Raw genomic sequence first — 16,649 nt, 5'->3', positions numbered from 1 at the left:
GTAGATCATTTTATCAAGATGGCACATTTTGTACCATGTACAAAATCTATCACAGGTGAAGAAATAGCTAAGCTCTTTCTTAATAATATCTATTGCTATCATGGATTATCCAAGGATATTATATCAAATAGGGAAACTCAATTTGTATCAAGATTTTGGCGGACTCTTTTCAAGATTCTTAAAGTGGATATAAAATTATCTTCGGTATTCCATCCTCAAATTGATGGACAAACGGAGCGTGTTAATCAAGTTTTGGAGCAATATTTAAGATGTACCATTAATTACCGACAAGATGATTGGACAACTCTTTTGCCATTGAGAGAGTTTGATTACAATAACACGATACATTCTTCTACATAACAAACAACTTTCTTTGCTAATTATGGTTATCATCCACGACTTGATACTTTTGACTTTTCAAAAGTTGATAATCCTGCTGCGAAAGATTTAGCAATTCATTTATCAGAGCTACATGCAACGATGAAGGCGCAGTTAAAAGAGGCTCAAGAACAACAAAAGGTCAATGCAGATGTTTATCGAAAAGAACAACCATCATTCGTCTTGGATGATAAGGTATGGCTACTTCGTCACAATATCAAGACCACTCGTTCTTGTAACAAGTTGGACTATCGAAGGCTGGGATCATTTTCTATTTCTGCATAAATCAATCCAATTGCATATCGTTTACATCTATCGGAGTCAATGAAAATCCATCCAGTATTCCACGTGTCTCTTCTTGAACCATATAAGTTAGTGGACATACCAAGATGATGACAAGCTCTACCACCTTCTATAGAAGTGGACAATAATGAAGAGTTTGAAGTAGAAGAAGTCTTAGATTCACGGCGACGCCGAAATAAATTAGAATATCTTATCCATTAGCACGGATATGGTATTAGTGAATGCACATGGGAGCGAATAAAGAAACTTGCAAATGCAGCAAAGGTGGTGGAAGCTTTTCATCGATGACATCCATTAAAATCAAGATGAAAACCTTCTTTATAAAAGAAACAACATCTAGGCAAGATAACATTCTACTTTCAATTCTTGTTTGTAGCTTCTTTGTAGTAATGACGCTTAGGAGATGGAAAACCAACAACCAGTGGATTCGACTCAAGAGCCTTTATTTACTGACCTACCAGATGAGATATTACGATTGTCACAACCTTCAAGACAACGTAATCGAGATGAAGATCTTCAAGAACGACATGTTCTTCCTCGAATAGATGGTGAGATACAACGCGTTTGGTATCACGTTTTGGGAAGGGACTCCCGATGTTTGGTGATTCTGCTAGACATAGGAACAACTCCTGATGGTGTTCCAAATATTCTATTCAAAGGAAGTTATGAAGGCCTCAACAATGATCAAATAACTGGGTGGTCTTTCCGCCCTGGTATGGGACACTACCGATGGTTGAGAGGCTCTATCAATCATCTTCAAAGAGAACAAAGATCAAAATATGTGGCGAATACATTTCGTCGCATCATAGATTTCCTCAATATATGATGACCGCTCCTCGTGGAACTCGTCCCTAGAAAGGGGGGTAATGTCACAGACATAATCATATAAGCTAGTAATTATATATACAAATAGGTAGAAGTCAGTAAAAGTAGGTAAAAGTAAGTTAATTCTATAGTATTTAATATGGAAGCTTCTTAGAAGCTTCATAGACACTGCTTTGACTTCATAGGTATCTTTAATTGACTTTTTGGATTAGAAACGTGGTTAACAAGTTGGCCATGTGCCACACATGTTGTTAGCTTGAAGATCAAGCTAACTATGTGGCCCACACATAGAAAAACTTGCCTTGTAAGTAAAGGCATGTGTCCTATAAAGTCAACACATATTGGAGGTCCTATAGAACGTTGCCATGTAGCCCCTAGTTAGATAGTATATATAGAGACAAGAGTGAAGGCTTCTCCACTCTTGTCAAGTCCTTTCTTGCTTCTTGTCTTTTGGCAATAGCCATTCCAATTTCTCTTTCAATATATATCCTTGTTTATATATATTTTATTACCTCTTTTTGAGTGAAGGCTCACTTGTCTGAATTGTTTTTACATCGAGTTCTTGTCCTTGACAGATAATCAATTATTTGAAAGACATCAAAAATAAAGATTTGGCTAAAGAGAAATAAATCAAATAATGACAGTAGCTCCTAAGTTTCCAAAAACTTATTCATCAAGGCTAGAACTAATGTAAATTGATGCCATATATTTTAAACCTCTCTTAGAGTAAAAAAAGACTTGTCGACATGAAGCGGGCTTATGCTTATATTATGGAGAAGCTAAATATACTGCTCAATATTATCCAAAGAAATAACGCAATGACAAAATGAGAAGCATAGTTGCCAAAAAAGATAAGGTATTAGAAAATGAGTTTTTCTTGCTATAATAGGAATCATGTGACTAGAATCTTACATAACTCCTAGTAAAGGTTCTATTAACTCTTTAGATCCCTCACATTATTTTATAATAGAAGTTTATTTAGGACCAAAAAATCACAAAGTCTTAGCTTTATTAGATTCAGGAGCCTTAGCCTGTTTTATAGATAAAGAATTTATCAAAAAATAAGAGATATTGTTAGTCAAAAAAACTAAATGTATACATGTAGAAGTCATAGATGGTCGTTTGCTATCTTCTAGAGATATTACGTATGAGATTGATCCTTTAGATATAACAATTAAAGATTATAATAACATCGTAATATTTAATGTGATAAGATCTTTGTCTAATCTAATTATTTTAGAATTATCTTAGTTAAAAAAGTATAATCTTCAAATAGATTGGATTTTTTATAATTTTAATTTTTTTGGTAGTTTAATCCAAAATTCCATTAGTCAAATCAAAATACATAAGTCTAATACATCCAAATCCTTATTAATAGGTGCAAGAGCTTTTATGCATGCCACAAAAAAAAGTTTATTTTTTGCTTTATATGCCATACCTATTTCTAATGGTGAAAAGATGTCAAGTAGTATTCAAGAGGAAACTATGTTCTGAGGAGTGACTTCTGGAAAGCTTCAGGTATTGTGGTTGTCATCACAGCTCCAGTTTTCAATCTTTTCAGACTTGTGGACTAGTACCCCACCATGGGGAAGTTCTCGAAGCATATAGATGTGGCTATAGAGAGAATGAGTGGATCAAACGCCAAGAAGAAGGGAGAAAGTGTGACTCACTGACTGCTTCGTACTAATATTGAGCTGTCTTACACGGGCCAGCGCTCTGTGCAGGATTCGCTCTGGACCTGTTGTGGAGGAAAAAGGTCGAGAGACTAGGAATTTTCAGATAGATTTAGGGTTGTGAAGGACTCGTTTCATCCTAATTTTAATAGACCACGTACGGTTCGAAGGAGAGCTCGAAGCACACATGAGGAATACGGGTTTATTTCCTGATCAGTTGTCAAAATAATCGACTCAAATATAGTGCACCAGAAATATGGTGGTGATCTTATGATACAGTAACTCTCCTACAATATACTTCCATCAGGGTTAAAGACAGGTTACTGTAGCAATTTCATGTGCAAAAACATGATTATCCATTGAATTTAGAAGAGTTGAGACAGTTTGAGTTTGGAGCAAACTTCAGATTTAGTGATCATGTTTTGTTCCTCACGATTGAGATAAAAAGAAAACTTCTTCACGTAGGATTATTCTGGTGACCCGAAGAAACTTGTAATTTGAGATTGCGGATCAGTTGGGGAAGATTGCTGGGATGAGATTCGAGTTTATTCCGCTTTTGCAACCAATTTGTATGAATGAGAAGGGTACTACTTGACAACATCGATTAAGATGCGAACTTATTCTGAAGTAGATGGTTGTGACACGAATTCACATGAACTTGTGTATTTAAAATAATGCCGTCCACGGTAGTCGGTTCTCATGGTAACACTGCGCCAGAAACTCCCCCGTCTGCGGAGAAGCAATCTCACCAACCATTTTCAAACATCCTCTCTGAAATACAGACTTTCATACTTCGTCTTTCTTTCATACTTCAACTATTCTAAATACTCGTGGTTTTCAGAATCACTCACTCCCCAAGATGTACTGCACTGTTTCTATTAACAATCATCCATCATTCAGTTGAATCCCCCGTTTGACTTACAAAGTACACTTGGAAGTTGGCACTGCTGCACGATTGTAACAGAGTTGCTCATTGCTAATGTTACGACTCAGAAGTTGACGGCAGACAATACGTCCCTACACTTGCTCCACATTATTCTCATTCTTGATCATGATCTTATACTTAAAATTAGTTACAGTGCTTACTGATCCAAATATCTATTCAATCTCTTTACAAAACATGAGAAGGGCATGTTGAGAACGAAATCTAGAGAAGTCACGCGTAACAAATTTTACTCCCAACACGTCTCATCTATATTTTCGCACATGATCTCCTCGCTCAATCGATCACGGACGATGACCGTACTACAAACTGCAGCGTATACATTAATATACGGCACACGAGTATACAGGCTATTCTATCTATCTATATATCTCTGTCTTTCTGGAGGTCCGTACCTGCAGTGGAGGACGAGGAAAACGTTTCGAACATAGCCAACTACCGATGAGCATACGTAGTACAAGTTATAAATAAGTAGCCGACAATCACTGAAGACTGGAAGGGACTTTCCTTTCCAATAATCGTCTAAAAAGTTGTGAGCAGATGTTCCAGAGTTCGTCGACAGTACCGCATGCCATGCGTGCAATTCGACTTGAGAAATCTTCATGGTATTCAGACGCAACTACCCACCGTCGACTATGTGTCGGAGTTCACTACAAGGAAGCCAGAGCTCAACAGGGACGGTTACCTCAAGTCCACACTATGCCAGCAGTTCAAAAGAGCGAAAAAATGGGAGAGACTACAGCCAAAGAGCTCCGGCTTCCTTCAAGCGGGGGACAAGGTTCCCACTCACGTGGGCAGCCATGACAGCATCGACGCCCCCCACCAGTTTGCCGCCCACAAACACGGTAGGAAGCGCAACTTTGTTGTTGAGGCGCAGCAATGCCTTCTCCATGTCGCCACCTTCCTTCCGTTCATCGAGTTCGTGCACAGTTGGCCCCACTCCCAGACTGCAGAAGAGACGCTTTACCACATGACACATGCAGCACCCGCTCTGGCTGAACACAACCACAGCATTTTCCTGCACCAGCTTCTCTATCTCCTGCATTGCCCGCGCCATTCGCTGCTCCTCTCCCTGCGAGTCCACCATCCTAGCTGCCGTTGTCTATCGTGATGTAATTAATTCGCTTGCCGTACCCTTCTTCTCTATCAGCTTGTTCTGTGCATATAATTATGCCTGTTCGAGTTCCACTTCTGCCTCCTTTGCTCACTGGTTACTGGGTACTGTGATCTAGGTGGATTGCTGCCATTTTATAACCCAGTTGATTTGCACTAGCCATGAGACAAGGTTTAGTTCACACGACAACCTGGAAAGAACAAAACTACCGCGCCAATACGTGGAATTAGAGGCAATCGTCCTCCAATTCGCTGCTTTACTCTATCTCGTGCCCCCAGATAGATTCTCACCCATTCTTAAATGTGGTGCTGCTGATTCCTTGTAGCTCAAAATCATTACGATACGCTCAAAATATATCCGCACGTACTGGTATCGGTGCCGGCCAAGCTTTCCATTCAAGCGAGTGCCGGCAAGTCGTACTAGTCGATTTTAGATATATAGGCAGTTGACCCACCACCCTCCAACCAACTCTAGAGTCACACTTCGCACCAGTTCGAAAGACAAAGCACGAAAACAACCGAAGCTAACTATGATCTCCGCGAACTCTGTACTTGTCGAGTGTTGGCGCTTGAGAAACAAGGCACACCTCCGACCGCTAATTAGATGATACTGGGTGCTCCGAATGGACGATAGTAACATGACATGTGTCACGGTAGCACTCTCAAGGACAGGTCTTGCTCGTCCTCTGTAAAGGACGTTGCAGGCATCGCACAGCGATCGGTTGACCGTAATGACAAAGACGGTTGACTGGCGTCTGGTCATGTGCATCGCCGTGTTTATAATTGCTCCATCACCAGATACACCGACCAACAGAGCTTTGCAACGGTGACGGACTATGGACACAGTCCCCTTTGCTTCCCACACCTGGTAGTAAGTACCGCATTTTATTATGTTGTATCTAGTGCGGCGCACAACGCGTCTCCACTGCTGATGGGGTATGGATGACATGCCATCTACCAGGCAACGCTAGTCCACTAGACAACCTCCAGAGCTTGTCCGCCATCCGCAAGATGAATCATGGGATTGGGGGGGAGCAGCGGTGGGGAAGTGGGGGGAAGGTAACACAGTACCTGTCCACCGCACAACAGCGCGTGCCCCGCCACCGACCCCCAAAGTTACAGCCCTACCCTACGCACATTACTGTAGAGTTACAGGACTTCTGATTCTATACTAATGTGCTACACGGCAGGTGATAATCGCCTCGGCTGCTACTCTGCACAGAGTGTGCGTGATCAGTCGTCCCCTGATCCAATGGGGCACAGGAAATCTTCCCAGACTGATTCCCCTATCCACTCCTGTAAGGGCCTCCTACCATACCATGCTCAATAGGAGGACAATGTTATTCTTGGACATTACCCACATCCAGTGATCCCCTCAAATCAAAGTCCACCCAATTTCAAATTTTGCACTTCCATGTGTAAGGGAGTGAAGCACTATGTGATTTGGGGCGTACTTGCAATATATTCATGAAGAAGAATACTTTTACTTTCCTCATTTATGTAATTTACGTATTATAATACATTTTCATTTTGTGTCACATATCCCTTGAGCTTGTAGTTGTTAAGTATAATTTTTTAAATCATTATGGATGAATTTAAAAACTTCATCCATATATAACTTTTACAAAACTCATCCAATCTTCAAGTGTGATATTATTTCGAAAATGGCACTTAACAATAAAAAGCAAGATCATAATGAGATTTTGTTTCAATTGAGGATGCAAAGAAAATTGTACAAGTCCAAAAATCAATTTAAAAAACAAAGTTTGAACCTCAAGCAATGTTAGGCCCTTTCAAAATTTATTTATTGAAATGGCCATTGCTTCTAATTGATACAAATTTCTTACAATTACCATTTGTGTCACAAACATATACATTTATCTCAATAGTTACTTATATGATTAAGTAGAAGTAGGTAAATATAGAATAATTTCATAAAGTCTTCTAGAAAAGCTTCTTAAAAGCTTCATAGATGTGGTTTTGACTTTAGATGTGTTTGTAGGTCAGAAACTTGGCCAAAAAGCTAACCATGTATTGGTAGCTTGTGGAACAAGTTATCTCAGTGTAGTAGCTTGTGGAACAAGCCAACTATACGGTGCATACACAAATAACTTGCCTTAGAAGATAAAACATATGGCTAGCAAAGTCAATACATGTTGGAGGTCCTATAAGACATCGCCACATAGCTCTTAGTTAGATAGTATATATGAAGGCAAGAGTGAAGCCTTCTTCACTCTAGTCAATGCCTTTCTAGTCTTAGTCTTATTTCAAGACTTTCTAGTCTTCTTGTTTTTGGCAATAGCCATTCTAGTTAATATTACATCATCTTTTGAGGGACTTTCTAGTTCTCTTCAGTGATAGAAGAGTGTATTGAGGATTCTCTTTCTTTGAGATTCATGTCCTTCACAGTTTGACAAGAGTGCTAACATATTATTTTTATCTTTTTTTAGAAGTGAGTGGATTATTCCACTTCTATTATTATATTTTGAAGGTTGTGGACTACCTACCTTTAAACAAAAAATCTTATTTTCTAACACTAATCCTTTCCTTAAAGAGAGCAGATTACCTCTCTTTGAGGTATTTGTTTTTAGAGGTTCCGGATTATCCTCTTCTAATTTAACTTTTGAATTCATTTGAGTTGTCTATAGAAGGAAAGTTTATGGATACTACTCTCAACGGAAGTGAGAATAGATTTGTAACTATGACAAATCTTCATGAGCTTGTCAACACTCTAAGAGTGGAAATCTCACGTATTTCCAATGTGAAGCATGGAAGTACTATGCCTACGCCTATAGAAGAAGTTCAGAGTCTACGACAAGAAGTTGTGTAGTTAAAAGAAGCAAATAGATCAACGTCACAACCAAATTCATGGAGTTTTGCTTCTACAAGTATGACAAGGACAAAGATTAGTATGCTTGAGAAGTTTGATGGAACAAGGTCAAAATTTTGAAGATTTTTGCAACAAGTCAAGCTCTATCTAAAGTTGCATCCTTTCCAATATCTTGATGGATTTATCCAAGTTGGATTCATAGACGCACTACTATCACGAAGTGCTTTCTCTTGATTTACACCTTTAATGGAAAAAGATTCACGACTCCTTTATAATTTGAATTCATTCCTAGAAGTGTTTACAACGATATTTGAAGAAAGTGATTGAGAACGAGCAATACAGACCAAGTTTTTATCTTTACGACAAGCATCACGATCAACCACTATATATACTGTCAAATTCTAAAATCTCGCTTGCAACATGGACTCGAACAACAAAGCACTTATCAACCAATTTTGATATGGGTTGAAGGATAGCGTCAAAGATTTGTTATTAGCAATGCCAAAAGTAGAATCTATGAAACAATTTATTACTCAAGCCATTGCATGCGACAATCATTTATTTGAAAGACATCAAGAATAAAGATTTGGTTGAAGAGGAACAGGTCAAGTAATGGCAACATCTCTCAAGTTTTCTGAAACATATTTGTCAAAGTTGGAACCAGTGCAAATTGATATGATACATTTTAAACCTCTCATAAAGCAAGAAAAGACTTGATGTTGCCAAGAGGAGTTGTATTTATATTGTGGAGAAGCTAAATACACTACTCAACATTGTCTAAAGAAGTAATGCAATTACAAAATGAGGAGCACAATTACCAAAGAAAATGTGTCGGAAAACGAATTTTTCCAGCTACAATAAGGATTGTGCGACTGGAATCATTTGCAACACCTAATAAAGATCATATCCTCTCCTCAGACCCCTCACCTTATTTTATAATAGAAGTATATTTAGGACCTAATAATTACAAAGTCTTTACCTTGTTAGATTCAAGAGCCTCAACATGTTTTATAGATGAAGATTTTGCCAAAAATCAAAAAATACCTTTAGTGAAGAAAGTTAAATGTGTATATATAGAAGTCATAGATGGTCGTTTGTTGTCTTCTGGAAATGTTATCCATGAAACTATTCCTTTAGATATAGCAATTAAAGATCATAACAGTATAGTACTATCTAATGTAATAAAATCTCCCTTTAATCTGGTTATTTTAGGATTATCAATGGTAGAAAAATATAATTTTCAAATAGATTGGATTTCTCATAACCTTAACTTTCTTGATAGTATAATCAAAGATCGCATTAATAAAGTAGAAGTACATAAGTCTAATATGTCCAAACATTTATTAGTAGGTGCAAAAGTTTTCATGCATGCTACAAAAGAAGGATCATCTTTTGCTATATATGCTACACCCATTTCTAATGGTGAAACAACGTCAAGTGGTATTCCTAATCAATATCAAGAATACCAAGACGTTTTTAAAAAGAAAAATATAGATATTCTCCCCAAGCATTGACCTTATGATTGTTCAATTGATCTGCAAGAAGCAACTCAATCACCATTCGGACTAATCTGTAGCTTATCGCAGAATGAATTACCTATATTAAAGGAGTACATTGATGAGAATTTGGCAAAGAACTTCATATGCCATTCTAAATCTCCAGTCGGGGCTCCTATCTTATTTGTGAAGAAGAAAGATGAATCTCTATGAATATATGGATTATCGAGGACTCAATAAGATCTCCATCAAAAATAGGTATCCTTTGCCTTTGATTTCAGGACTTCTTAACTAACTCGATCAAGCAAAGATTTATACCAAAATAGATCTACGAAGAGTATACAACTTAGTTCGTATCAAAAAAGGAGATGAATGGAAGACTTCTTTTTGAACTAAGTATGGATATTTTGAATATAATGTCATGCCTTTTGGACTCACAAATGCACTGGCCACTTTTCAATATCTTATGAATGATATTTTTTGTGAGTTTTTAGATGATTTCATTGTTTGCTATTTAGATGACATTCTAATCTACTCTAAGAACACATAAGAATATGAGCTTTATATTTGTTGTGTGTTACAGAAACTTAGAGATGCAGGATCATATGCCAAGTTGAAAAAGTGTATATTCCACACTACTAAAGTTGAATTTTTAGGATACATCATTTCCAACGAAGGTCTTATGATGGATCCTAAGAAGGTTCAAACTATCATGGATTAGAAGATTCCAAGATCAGTACGAGATGTGCAATACTTTTTAGGCTTTGTTAAATACTATCAAATCTTCATCAAGAATTTTTCTCAAGTTGCAGCTCCACTTATACGTTTGACTTGTAAAGACAAACTTGAATAGAATAAAGAAACAGAAGCATCATTTGATGCTTTAAAGGAATTTATTTTTGTACCAATCTTATATTGCGTTGACTTCTCCATGACATTTTTTATAGAAACAGACACATCAGATTTTGCTGTAGGTGCCGTGTTATCACAAATGGGAACAGATGACAAACTCCACCCAATAGCTTTTCATTCAAGGAAATTTTTAGCAGCCAAGATTAATTATGAAATCTATTACAAAGAACTCCTTGTAATTGTAGATTCATTTCAAGAATAGCGTCATTATCTAGAAGGCACCTCAAGTTCAGTTACCATATATAAAAATCATAAGAACCTCGAGTATTTCATGTCAATACGTGTCTTGAATTGTTGTCAAGCCCGTTGGAGCATGTCTTTATCTAAATTCAATTTCAAGATCACTTATTGACCCAAAAAACAACAAGGTCTATCAGACCCTCTTTCTAGACGTTCTTATCTTGTATCAAAAGAAGAAGATGCATCTTTTGATTAACAAAGATCAATTTTCTTGAAGCCTAAGTATTTTCATCTTTGAGCTATAAAATCAACATTGACTATTGATTCAACATTGACTGTTGATTCAATATTTGTGAAGTAAATTCAATCAAGCATATCCTTTGATCCTCTTGTTTAGGATATCAAGGATACTTCCTCTAAGTCACATGATACTTTCAAGTTTGAATTCAAGAATAATCTATTATATTTTGAAGGATGCCTATATGTTCCAAAAGATGAAGCTCGATTATGTGTTCTTCAAGCTCTTCATGACTTTTCAACAACATGACATTTTGAGTACAATAAAACTTTGGAACTAATATCCAAGGATTTTTGGTGGCCGCAAATGAGAAAGGCAGTCAAAGATTTTGTACAATCTTACGATGTTTACTCAAGATCAAAAACTCCTCGTCATCAACCTTATGGACTTCTTTAGCCATTATCCATTTCAGAACAACTATGGTCTTTTGTTTCTATGGATTTCATCACACGTCTTCCAATCTCAGGTTCTTATGACTCTATATTCATGATAGTAGATCGTTTTACCAAAATGGAATATTTTATACTATGTACAAAATCTATCACATGTAAAGAAATAGCTAAGCTTTTCATTCACAATATCTATTGCTATCATGGATTACCAAAGGATATTATATTGGATAGGGGGACTCAATTGGTATCAAGATTTTAGAGAATCCTATTCAAGATTCTAAAGGTGGATATAAAACTTTTTTTAACTTTTCATCCTGAAACTGATGGATAAACGGAATAGATAAATCAAGTTCTAGAGCAATATTTGAAATGTACCATCAACTATTATCAAGATGATTGGACAATTCTTTAACCATTGGCAAAGTTTGCATATAATAATTTGGTACATTCTTCCACTCAATAAACACCTTTCTTTGCCAAGTATGGTTATCATCCATGTCTTGATACTTTTGACTTTTTAAAAGTTAATAATCTTACGACAGAAGATTTAGCAAATCGCTTGTCAGAGCTACATACAACAATGAAGATACAATTACAGGAAGCTTAAGAATGACAAAAGATCAACGTAGATGCTTATTGCAAGGAGTAACTACAATATAATATAGGTGACAAGGTATGCTTACTTCATCGTAATATCAAGACTACTCGTCCTTGTGATAAATTAGATTATCGTAGGCTAGGACCTTTTCCTATTTGTGAATAAATCAATCTTGTTGCCTATCGATTATATCTATTGGAGTCTATGAAGATCCACCTTGTATTTCACGTGTCTCTTCTGGAGCCGTATAAGACATTGAATATCTTGGAAAGAAGACAAATGCCACCTCCCTCCTATAGAAGTGGATAATAATCAAGAGTTTGAGGTAGAAGAAGTCTTAGACTCAAGGTGGCACCAAAATAGGTTCGAATATCTTGTTCATTGGCACAAATATGATATTAGTGAATGCACATAGGAGCCATCAAAGAATCTTGTAAATGTAGCAAAGAAAGTTGAAGTCTTTCATCAACGACATCCATCAAAACTAACATGAAGAATAGCAAACCTTTGCTATAAATCAAGATCAAAGGAAAATAATATTCTACCTTCTATCTTTCAGTATAGCTTCTATGTATTTGTGATGAGATGGAGCATCAACAACCAGCAGATTTAACTTAAGAGCTTTCATTTGCGGACTTACCAAACGAGACATTGTGATTGTTACAACCTTCAAGACGATGGAATCAAGATAAAGATCCTCAAGAACGACATGTCTTTTTTCAAATAGATGGCGAGATACAACGTATTTGGTATCAAAACCTTGGAAGAGACTTTCGATGTTTAGTAATTTTATTAGAGGTGAAAACAACTCCTAACGGTGTTCTAAATATTTTATTTGAAGGAAGTTATGAACACCTCAACAATGACCAAATAACAGGGTGATCTTCTTGCCCTAGTATAGGACACTATACATGGTTGAGAGGACCTATCAACCATCTTCGAAGGGAGCAAAGATTGGAGTATGTAACAAATATAATTTGCCGCATTTTGGACTTCTTTAACATACGAAGACCGCTCCTCATGGAACTCGTCCCTAGAAGAGAGGATAATATCATGGACATATATATTTACCTCAATAATTACTTATATGATTAAGTAGAAGTAGATAAATATAGAATAATTTCATAAAGTCTTCTAGAAAAGCTTCTTAAAAGCTTCATAGACGTGGTTTTGACTTTAGATGTGTTTGTAGGTCAGAAACTTGGCCAAAAAGCTAACCATGTATTAGTAGCTTGTGGAACAAGTTATCTCCATGTAGTAACTTGTAGAACAAGCCAACTACGTGGCGTGTACATAGATAACTTATCTTACAAGATAAAACATGTGGCTAGCAAAGTCAACACATGTTGGAGGTCCTATAGGACATCACCACGTAGCTCTTAGTTAGATAGTATATATAGAGGCAGGAGTGAAGCCTTCTTCACTCTTGTCAACGCCTTTCTAGTCTTAGTCTTGTTTCAAGACTTTCTACTCTTCTTGTTTTTGGCAATAGCCTTTCTAGTTAATATTATATCATCTTTTGAATGACTTTCTAGTTCTCTTCAGTGATAAAAGAGTGTATTGAGGATTTTCTTTCTTTGAGATTTATATCCTTAACAATTTGTGGTTGTTCACAATTACTTTGGGTACATTTTTCACTACTTTTTTTCTATATCTTAAGTTGTGGTATCTCCAAAAAATAATAGACTTATCAATGAGATCATTTCTATCTATGACAATATTATAGAGCAAACAACAAGCCAATATCAAGCTTGGAATTCTTTTCAAGTCAAGATTTTTTATAGGATTTTGTAAAATCTTCCACATTCCTTTCAAAATTCTAAATAAATGCTCAATTATCATATATATATATATATATATATATATATAGATAAGTGCTTAAAGTTAAACTCATCATATAATCTAAAAAGTTTCATTCTAGGTTTTTATCACCAATATAGCTTGCGTTGACTATAATCAACTTAATAATATCAATATCTTCAATTTTTATTCTTCTTCCATTCAATGATTTTTCCACAATTACATCTTTGAAGTGATTTGATATTAGAAGTATATAAGAATCATATATTAATTCAAGGATGTCCATAAAAATATCTATAAACTAAGCTTTATGATCTACAATTTCTTAAATTATTGTAAAATAATTATGATTATAATTGTACCAATCTATTGATTTGGATCTTATAAGATAGATCAAATAGGACATGAAAACAATTAAAAACACCACAACATTGTAGTATACCATGGATATTTTCAAACCTAAGTTTTACTTTAAATAAATCTTATTTTTTTAGCCATTTTAAATATAAAGGAAAAATAATTTCGATTAAAGTGATAATAAATTACTTATAAAATTTCACACTTATTGAGTCATCATTGCCAAAAATTCTATCTATAGAATTATAAGTGTCTTTGGTTTCAAGTCTTCTCAATATAATGAAAAAAAAATTAGACATACTTATTAGTCGCCCTATAATATTAATTAGTCCATGTAGAAGATTCTTTATATACTAAATCACAAACATGTAAAATAGTTAAAACAAATAATCAAAAAAATTGACAAAAATCTTCCAAATCTTCTTACATCACTTATTTCACAAATTATTTTTACTTATAAATTGTATGTGGTTTGATATAATAAAGACCACACTTTGATCTAAATATATTATTCTTGTCAACCATATAAATAAATACTTCTTAAAATACTTATTCAAATTTCATAAGTAAATGAATGATAAAAAATTATAAAAAAATAAAAAATCAGCTTTTATTTTATATTTTAAAATTATCAAGGTTGATTCTCTTGGTATTTTGCTTGTTTGACTCTTTTCAAATATTTTATGAGTTGTCAATTATACCGTAGTTCCAATTGGTGATCTTACTACCTCTATAAGAGCAATTTCAAGTCTACTATTGGAATTATCTAAGTTGCATGACCTTCATAAAAAAATATAGTAATTAATTTTAAACTAAAAATAAATGTAAATTTTAAGAAAATCAATCATTAATATTATCAAAAAAATAAAATAAAAAATAGCCAATTAAAAAATTATACATAAAATATTATTTATTTCTTAGTAGTCATTTTCTTGATATAATAGAACATACTTAAAATGAGTAAGTCATAGATGATGACTCCAAATATTGCTTATTCAAAAAAAAATATATTAATTCTTTTCATGGCATCATTTAAATTAAAAAGAATATTTACATAACCTTGCTTCTTAGCAATAAAACTATTTATTGTCTTACATTCAAGTTTCATCATATCAAGATGGCACAATTCTTTTTATTACAATTTTTTATTTTTTTGTCTAAGTCTATAATTTCTTTGTGATAAATATTTTCATGATCATATCTGCTATAAATGGCTTTAAGAAATTCAAGCCTAGTCTTATCCATAGAAGTTGATGTATCATTTGAAGCCTTCATTGATAAGCAATATTTTTTGGTAGAATAATCAATAAATGATTCACTATTATCTATAATTCATAAAATATCATTATTAAGTATAAAAATATCAAAAAATATTTATATTTTATTTATAAAATAAATATAAAAATATCTCTATATAAAATATTCAAAAAATCAACTAAGAAGTTTTATAATATATTATTAAAAGGTGCTGTCATTCTATTGTCAAGGAGATAGCTTCAAGTATCGACAACTACAAAGTTTTAAGAAACCACTCCAATATTACTAAGTAGATAGTTTAATCTTGTGGTGCCTTTAGAAATCTTACATGATGGTTTTTCTGTACAAGGGATTCATAGAAAAATAACTCAACTAACTAAATGATATTTTTTTTTCATAGTCATGTAATTTCTTGAAGTTTGGTGATAATCACTCCTATTTATCTTGAATTTGTTATTAGATTCTATGCATATTCATTCTCTACAAACCATTTGCTATGACTTTCCACTACTTTGGTCCCATAGTCATTTGCACATATTGTAATTTGATTGGGTTATATTTCACAAAATCCACCTTCTTATAATAACACAACAATAAAGTCTCTACTAATAACAATCTCTTAATTTTGTAAACTCTACCAACTTTACCACTATGAGCTTTCTCTTATTCTATTTCAATCTCATCTTATGATTATATTTCAAGATTTACTAATTGAAAATTCTAAATGAGATCAATTAAAGATCTTTGAAAATCCATTTTTTACAAAAAAAAAAAAAAAAAAAAAAAAAAATTGCAATAAACATTTGAAGAATGTTAATCATTACAATCTTACACATGTTTTTTTTTTCTTTTTTTTTCTTTTTTCTTTTTTTTCCATCTCTTGACATGCTTAAATGGACCAACCAAATCACATTCCTAAACTTTTACTAATTGATTCTATGACTTGCACAACTGTCTTTTGCATATTCAATTAAAACAAAACCTTATTATGATTTCACTCTTCATTATTAAGTGTCATTTCCAAAATGATATCACACTTAAAGATTAGATAAGTTTTGCAAACATTACATACAGATAAAGTTTTTAAAATTTTATTCACAACAATTTTAAAAAACAAAAAATAAAAAAATCTTACTTAATAACTATAAGCTCAAGCACTATGTGACAAACATAAATATCTTAAAATATGTGAATTATATTAAAATATATAAAGAAAAATCCAAATTAACCTTATTTTTTTAGCTTAACCTTCACAAGTTCCAAATCTACAAGCTCCAAATTTCTCCACATCCAC

General features: G+C 34.2%; 1 protein-coding gene across 1 annotated transcript; it reads right to left on the bottom strand.

Moving 5' to 3' along the window:
- Positions 1 to 4,212: 4,212 nt before the first annotated feature.
- LOC112276256 (glutaredoxin-C1) lies at positions 4,213 to 6,083 on the bottom strand. The gene has a single exon (XM_024507402.3). It carries the CDS (start codon positions 5,207 to 5,209, stop codon positions 4,859 to 4,861), a length of 351 nt encoding a protein of 116 aa, XP_024363170.1. The 5' UTR covers positions 5,210 to 6,083; the 3' UTR covers positions 4,213 to 4,858.
- Positions 6,084 to 16,649: the final 10,566 nt, after the last annotated feature.

The sequence above is a fragment of the Physcomitrium patens genome, chromosome 2 (genome assembly GCF_059467195.1).
Source record: "Physcomitrium patens ecotype Gransden chromosome 2, ASM5946719v1, whole genome shotgun sequence".
In the NCBI taxonomy this organism is placed as follows: Eukaryota; Viridiplantae; Streptophyta; class Bryopsida; order Funariales; family Funariaceae; genus Physcomitrium; species Physcomitrium patens.
This window is presented reverse-complemented; position numbering and strand designations above follow the sequence as displayed.